At 40.3% G+C, this 8,418-nt stretch overlaps 1 protein-coding gene across 3 annotated transcripts in view; it reads right to left on the bottom strand.

Moving 5' to 3' along the window:
• Positions 1-1,760: 1,760 nt before the first annotated feature.
• NUP153 (nucleoporin 153) overlaps positions 1,761-8,418 on the bottom strand; it is a 35,659-nt gene continuing 29,001 nt past the window's right edge. For 2 of the 3 annotated variants that reach the window (XM_083357853.1, XM_083357855.1), the window contains exons 20-22: positions 6,822-7,097; positions 4,594-4,747; positions 1,761-4,109 (exon numbers count right to left, since the gene is read on the bottom strand). In XM_083357853.1, the coding sequence (XP_083213979.1) occupies positions 4,025-4,109; positions 4,594-4,747; positions 6,822-7,097 (515 nt within the window). In that variant the 3' untranslated portion in view covers positions 1,761-4,024. The remainder of the gene's footprint in view (positions 4,110-4,593; positions 4,748-6,821; positions 7,098-8,418) is intronic. The other variant, XM_083357854.1, reaches the window with a different exon arrangement.

The following is an 8,418-nucleotide window of genomic DNA, read 5'->3' as shown; positions in this document are numbered from 1 at the left end:
GCGTCTTTTAATTTCTTAGCTGCAGTCCCCGTCTGCGGTGATCTTGGAGCCCAGGAAAATAAAATCTATCACTACCTCCATTTCTTCGCCATCTATTTGCCAGGAATTGAGAGGGCCAGATGCCATGATCTTGGTTTTCTTAATGTTAAGTTTCAAGCCAACTTTTTCACTCTCCTTCTTCACCTGCAACAAGAGGCTCTTTAGTTCCTCTTCACTTTCTGCCATTAGAGTGGTATCATCTGCATATCTTAGGTTGTTGATATTTCTTCCGACGATCTTAATTCCAACTTATGATTCATCTAGCCCTGCCTTTCTCATGATGTGCTCTCCATATAAGTTAAATAGGCAGGGCGACAGTATACAGCCTTGCCGGACTCCTTTCCCAATTTTGAGCCAATCAGTGGTTCCGTGTCCAGTTGCTACTTGACCTGCATATAGGTTTCTCAAGAGACAAATAAGATGGTCTGGTACTCTTTAAGAACTTGCCAGAGTTTGCTGTGATCCACACAATCAAATGCTTTAGCATAGCCAATGAAGCAGAAGTAGATGTTTTTCTGGAACTCCCTAGCTTTCTCCATGATCCAGCATATGTTAGCAATCTCTATCTCCTCTGCCTCTCCGAAACCAGAAGCCCGTGAAATGTGACAAATCCAAGAGAAAGGACAAGCGGTACAGAGATGGAATCCAGAGTTCAAAGATCCAAATAACACAGAGCTGGGGCTTGGGTTCTTCTGTGTTTTTTCTGAGGGGAAGGCCAACAAATAAGCCAACTGAACCACCCAAATGCACATTACTCTTCAGAATCCACTCTCCCGTTGGCTGCTCTTTGGGCAGTCTATCCTCTATTGCATCATTAAAGCATGCCTCTGCTTAGGACTGCATGGCTGGACTTGACTGTCTGAGAGGTGCAGGTAGGGATGGATTGCTGGATCTGCCTCAGCCAGAGTTAAGTCAAAACTGCTGGAATCACCCCATCTGGGACTATTATCCCAAGATGGACCACCTGGTTCTATTTCTTCCTCAGACATGTTCAGTAAGGCCTCAACAGGTTGGTGTCCTTTTAGATTCAGTTCCCGCTAGAACAGATGTTGGTTGTGACCAGCTTGGAGGGTGGAGGTGATACTTTGCTCAGTTTGGGCAGCTGTGCCAACCATGAGCTTATTTGACTTGGGTTGTTCTGACGACAGTGACATGTTTTCACCATTTCCCCTCTAAGCTAATCTCTTTAAAGAGGACCTGTTTTAGTTGGCCCCTAGTGCAGTGACCAATTGCTAACCCGTGATAGCAGATTTAGCCACTTAACACCAATGCTATAGTCACTACACTAGTTGCCAATTTGCATCTGAGCTCCATTCAAAGTCCTGGGTATATCTTTTGAGGCCCATACTACTTAAGTTTCTGGCTCCTTACAGGCTCCCGATTACATTTGGATGGCCCAAATTCTTGGAAAGAAATTAGGAGATTTGCCGAGGACCCCCAACCTAAAGAAGTGAAGGGGGGTAGAGATCAAATGATGCAACTCCTTGGCTGCCCCACATTTTCCAATGCTTTGCCCATTGAGATATAGGGCACCATGAACCTCTTGGCTTTCAGAAAGATCTGGATATTCCAGAGGGCATTTGGCAAACATCAATAAAGGTCACCCTTTAATTGGCTAATTAGTTTGGCTTTGCTGCTTTTGTGTTTTGCTGTTTGTAAACTGCCTTTAGTCTACAAAGGAGTACAATAAACTGTTAAATAAATAATGAATAAATCTGAGATGGAAATATCCACTTATTATTTCCAGAATCTTCCATAACTGACTCTGTACAGATGCAAACTTTTGTGTAGAAATAAAAAAAATACAATCCTTGTATTAACCAATGACCCACATCTTTTTAAATTTTACTGGGTTCTTGGCATCAACTATTTATTATTGTACGCCACTCAGAATCACTTTTCGTGAGATGGTCAGCAATATAAATTTGATTAATAAACAAAATAATAAATAAAACGTAAGATTTCCATTGTTATTTGTAAGCCTTTAAACAATAACATTTAACCATTGATTAGTAATTATTTTCAACTCTGGCTCAGAAAATTTGGCACTGCCTTATTTACAAGCATACCAGCAGCAAAACAAACCACCATACATTGTTTTGTGTTAGTTAAATGAATTATTAGGAATTTGCAGTCTTCACTGATTGCAACTGCCTATTAAAGAATCTATTCTGAAAGTGGGTATAGCCACAATTCAATGTGGTAACACTTTATTTTTTCAGTATCATGGTAACCACCATGTTTTTTAAAGGTGTAACATTGTTTTGTTTTCATTTTTCACAATGAGCAAATAACACCCCCCCCCCCAAAAAAAGTTGCAGTTTTTGGCATGTTGAGTAGATGGCTAGGCTGGGAAAAACAATTTCAGGCAGGGGGCAGTGGGGGTGGGGAAACTATGTGAGAACAAACTGGAAAACATCTTAGTGTGCAGTGCTGACAGGGGGGGGAAATAATGGGGGAAGGCCAAGCCAGGTGGTTAATAGCCCGGTGGATGGCTGTGGAATGGGCCAACTCATTAAAGGCCAACTTGCCACAGCCACAAAGCCGTGGGACAACTCAACACAGGACAATTTGACAAATACGAAAGTTAAATTAATTTCAACAGAACTCTGGCCAATAATGAAATAAAGTCAATCCAGAAATAAAAAGTTACAACAATAATAAAAAGTAACTGAATGAAATGATTAATGCAGCGCTGAATTGTCCCGCGGTGAGCTGTCCCATGGTGACCTGGCCGTGGCAAGTTGTCCCACGGCGAGTTGGTCATGGTGAGTTGTCCTAGACCCGGAAAGTGCTTAGCAGGAAATGGAGACTGGCAAAGGGGGGAGCCAGTATGGGTTGAATAGGGAGATGCCAGAAACAAAATTTCTATACTACAGACATAAATCTAACTATTGAGAAGATATAAACCATTACTGATTGACTTAGACAAAATGTACATCTGTATTAAAATTCAGACCAGTGTATTTCTTAATTTTTATTGATGGCATTTATCCCATGGTTATAACATGTTAATTATACTGTAATAAACATGGCTTTAATATTAAACTTTTCCTTATTATCCAAAGTCACCAGAGTCCATTTCTGTAAATATAAAAATATATACTTAACACTTTGTACAATACTGGTTTTTGGTCCAAACAAAAATGGATCAGAAAAGCCAATAAATTTATTTTAAGAATTCCCAATTTTAAATGTCTTTAATGGATTTAGGCAACTTTGAATAATGAGATTTACATAATAAAATCTGAGACAATACTAAACAAAAATTTGCAGTAACACACAAAATTAAAATTTCAAGTTCACAGATTTGTTATGTCAAAGTACAGAGAGAAACAGAATAGTATTTACACATTTGTTTCATAATAAAATAATGAAAAGGCGAGACAGGTGATAAGAAGTAAGAGTGAAAATAGAAACAGCATATAATTATTGAATGAAATACTACTGATCTAACTAGTCCTTAGCATGGACTATTCTTTAACCATTCTTCCTCTATCAGAAAATTTTAGTGCACTACACACACAACTCGCTCACTTCACACATACATCAGCACAAACTCGGCAAAGAAAATTCATTATCCACATTCTCTATTCTATACAGACTCCCCTCTCTAATATAATTACAATTTTGAACTGTCCATAAACGCAGAAGAGCGCACAAAGTGGTGCAAACAGAGGTATTATATGAAGCCATTCGCTGTGCAGGCTATATTTATATCTATAGCCAGACCATGCCAAGTCAGGGAAGGAAAACCGCTGGATTCTAAAGTAGTTTTGCTCAAGATCCTCCCTACCACCAATTCTAATTCTAATTATTATTATTATTATTTTAAAAAAAACTAAATGGGAAGAAAAAAGCGAGCAGAGTTTAGGCAGACCTGGCTTCAGCTAAACCCAACATGAGGTACAATTCAGGAACTGAACAATGCAGGGCAACCAGCTGTGGTAAGAGAGTTGCTGTCTGTAACAATCATTAATATTTTTTATTTTCTACGTCTAACAGCCGTCTTTATCTTCCGACCAGTCACTGAAGATCCCATGGAGAATGTACTTTTCCCGTTATTCCTGCTTTGGGAGGTGGAAAAATCAACAGTAAGGAACTTAGAATAACATATCTGAAAGATTTTAGTAGGGCTGAAGAAACATAAACAAGTATACTGTAAAATACAAATAGATGCAAGCGTTTGTTTTACCAAAGAAATACTTTTCTAAAAATTAAATGAAGTCTATAATTTCCAGCTAATGAATCTGAATCTCAACCTTTCTGTTTCTAAAACTTACATTTATCTTTTGAGCTCTATAAGATCAGTTTAAAATACTAATATTCTAAGCATAACAACATCAACAATGTTTTTCTAATATCAGCAAATATAATAACATTTACAGTTGAAGTTAATGCCATTCATTTCATACCAACTGCACGTTCTTTTTCTCATGCCATGGCTCACTGCTCTCCACTGTATAAAAGCATTTCATAGATAATAATTTCCATGCCAAAAAAATATAATAAATAACACAATAGTGTACAAGTCTGTTTTGAACTTTTTCTTACCCCGGATTAAATGATGAAGCCTGAGTAAATGCAAATCCTGAAGAACTTGTTGGCTGTGCTGGTGCACTTGAACTTGCACCAAAGGTAAATATTCCTGGACTGCTGCTTGAAAAGTTGAAATTAGCAGTACTACTTCCAAACTGGAATACTTGACCTAAAGAGCAAACACTGGGATTTAATAATATATCCCCAAAGAGTTTTCCTTGAAACAATTAGTTCTCTTGACAGAAAATGTTTTTTTAGTATCTTCCATAACATTATTCCATCACAACAAATAAACCTTTATTATATGAACTACTAATTTAGCATCTACCATATTTTTCAGACCATAAGACACACTTCCCCCCCAAAAGTGGGGGGAAAACGAGGGTGCGTCTTATGGTCTGAAGTTGTGGTACCCCAGAACATTTGTTTGGGGTCCCATGCGCCCGCTTACTGTCCACGGCCTCCCTTCCCCAGGACAACCGCAAAGCAGAGCGGGCGCGCACACCCGGGCCACCCAGCTGCCTTCTTCTTCTTCTTCTCCTCCTCCTCCTGCTTGGCGGGTCTAAGCCAAGAGCGTTGCCAGCACCTCCGTCCTGGCGGCGGGCAACGAGGCAGTTTTGGCACCACTGCCACCTCCCGGCCGGGATGAGCCGCTGCCTGGCCCCATCCAGCCTCCCGGGGTGGAGACGGGAGGCCCGCCACCGCCTGCGCACACTGCCCTGCCCTCTGGCGAGGAGGCTGCGGGGCTTTCCTTCGCTCGCCGGGCAGAGACGGGGGGGGGGGCAGGTGCCTTCCCATGCAGGGGCGTGCCTGAAGTTTTTTTTTCTTTTCTTCCTTTCCCCCGAGCGCTTCCGCCGGTTTAAAAACTCTCTCGGATCGAGCGAAAATAGAGAAGCCCCTTGGCTAAATCGAGCGCTTGCTGTTCAAACCGCCCCATCCACATTCCTCGCCTCTCCTCCTCCCTTGGCTCTCAACACAGCCCTGCTGCGTATACACGTGCACCGAGACACGGAACCCACGGGGTGGAGGGTGGAGGTGGGGAAGCCAGCACGCCGAGCTGCTGACCAGCCAATAGAAATGCAGGTTCCTGAGTGGCAGGGCCACCGCGCGACAGTGGGGGACGCGACGAGGGTGGGGTGCGTAGAGAAAGAATCATGAGGGTTGTTCTCGTACCGCGGGAGAAGTGGGCGTTCGAGGAGAGCTACCGGTAATTCACACGTTTGCGGGCTCCCAGCGGAAAAGAGCAGGAGGGGCGGTGGACGGATCGCGTCCACTGCCATCTTTCCAGCTGCACCTTGTGGAGACCTGGCCCCTTTTTTTGTATCCCCATTTATTAAGGGGTGTCCTCCATCTTGACTTTTTGGACCACCGCTGCAGAGCCCATTGTTATACGCAAAACACAGACTACTGGTAAATTTGCTGCTGCACTGGCCACCAGTCCTGTGATGTTCTCTATGCATGCAGGTGTCTTTCTTTCTTTCTTACTATTTGGTTTGGTTTCTTTCTTTCTTACTATTTGGTTCAGAATATTTTTTTTCTTGTTTTCCTGCTCTAAAAACTGGGTGCGTCTTATGGTCAGGTGCGTCTTATGGTCCGAAAAATACGGTAATCCAATTTTTCCTGCAAAACTTTGTGTCAGATGTCAATATGAAACTTAGCTGATTGTAATAGATTTGAATGAACATACAAAGAGAACTAGAGCATTAGTTCACTTTGTATGTTCATTCAAATATATTACAATTAGCTAAGTTTCATATTGACTTCTGACACAAAGTTTTACAGGAAAAATTGGATTAGATGTTGCCAAGAAGTCCTGACATTATATGTATCAAAATTCTTTTGCTCACAGAAATAGTATTTTCCAAGCTAGTAATATGAAATTTGGCATTCATAATCTGTATATTATGATTTGAACTGATCTAATAATAGTCACATATGGATGAAGCACCCATGCAGAAGACAAGGGGAAAGGGGATGAGGCACCCACCATGCATGGATGAAGAAAGCAGCTGGAAATAATGAGAGGAACAAAAAGGATTTCTGCATCCAAAATTATTCAAACATGAGGGAAATATGCCAAATGGAACATGTCTGACTCAAATCTTACAAAGATGGCATCTGGAAGTTAAAACAGATATACTAACTCTGGTCTTCGGAGTTTTAGATACGAAAGTTGAAAACCAAACATAGGCTTTTCAAAGAACACAACTAGTTACAGAATGAAAACTGTAGTTTGAACTTACCAGTACCAGGAGCTGTACCTGAACCAAAGCCAGGTTGTTGGTTAGCTTGCTGTCCAAAGACAGAAGGCTGGGCAGCACTTGATGCAGTCCCAAAAGCTGGAGGAGCAGGCAGAGCGCTAGCAGGAAATAATGAAGATGAGGAAAGTGATCCAAAGGTTGGAGTACTGGTCTGATTGGAGGCTTGGCTTTGACCAAATGTTGGTGTCTGACTAGCACCAAAAGCTGGACCGGCTGCAGAAGCTGAAGATCCAGAGCCAAACACAAAGGAAGAAGAACCTAGAAAAACAAATGAGCAGAATAAACATGGCAACTACACATACATTTAAACCTATCAGCCATTCTCTTTCAGGATCTAGAGTTATGCAAAGCACAGAGGGGCAAACCAACAAGGCAAACTCATTGAAAGCAGAAGATAATAATCTCTCTGACATCATCCAGCCATGACTTTGCTTTTCCTCACCCTTCTTCTTGACCCATCCATATTTCCTTCACATTTTCCTTTCTTCTGTTTTGCAATTTCATCTACCCCAGTTATGTGCCTGAATAATGACATTTAAATTCAGTCCATATTCACTCAGCATCCATTCAGTCTTGACTTCTATTTCTTCTGACATCTTTGACTCTCAGTTCCGTATAACAAGCACTCTCAGCCGTGTTTTCCATTTTTGCCATCCATTCTTCGTAATGAACTACTTTTCATCATCATTTGTACATCTTAGAATTTCTCAAATTCCCCATCTTTTATAAACACTTAAATCTCACAGCACTGTCTTATGCCTAAAGATACTTACCCATGTAACAGGGCTGTATTGCTATTATCCTTCTCATCTGTCTCATCTTTCCTACAACCTTCTCCTATTGGTATCTTATGATTTATCACTTGTTGTTTGTATCTTATGATTTATGACCTATGACTTATTACTTTGTGGTTTGTACGTACCCCGAGCTTATGCACTGGACAAAAATTCTTTGTGTCCAATCACACTTGGCCAATAAAGAATATTCCTACTTCCTTCTTTGCTTCCATAATATACAGCTAGTCTTTCCTTTAGCAACAAATTTTCAGTTCCATTTTTATTTAAAACATACCATAATTCAAGCTTATTCATTTTATTATACATTTTCTAAGATAACAAGGATATAACATTTCAGTCCCACGTTCACATTTAACTCACTGATCTGTGAAAGAGCAAATATCTCATCCAAACATTATTCCATCCATTATTGAAAAATGCCTACATGTGTTAATTATTGTAATACTGTAGTTCATTTCTATAATTAGACCAACAGAGCTATAGTAAGTGCAACAAAGCAATTGGAAAAAAAACATGCTGTTAAAGAACACATAGCTAGTTGGAAACAGGCATAATGCAAGATAGAAAAAAAGCAGAAAAAAACTTAGCTGAGTAAATAGAATAATTTCAAAAACCTGATGAAATTGCTTGATGTAAGAGCTATTGCATTAGCTCATGCTATTGCAATAGCTTTTATATAGGTTCTTCTGCCATTAATAGGATTAAACAAGCTGATAAATATCACTGAAGTTAATGATTACTTATAATATTTTCACTAACAATTGTTTTAAACTGATTACCAA

Source organism: Vipera ursinii (assembly GCF_947247035.1).
Source record: "Vipera ursinii genome assembly, chromosome: 3".
Taxonomy (NCBI): domain Eukaryota; kingdom Metazoa; phylum Chordata; class Lepidosauria; order Squamata; family Viperidae; genus Vipera; species Vipera ursinii.
This window is presented reverse-complemented; position numbering and strand designations above follow the sequence as displayed.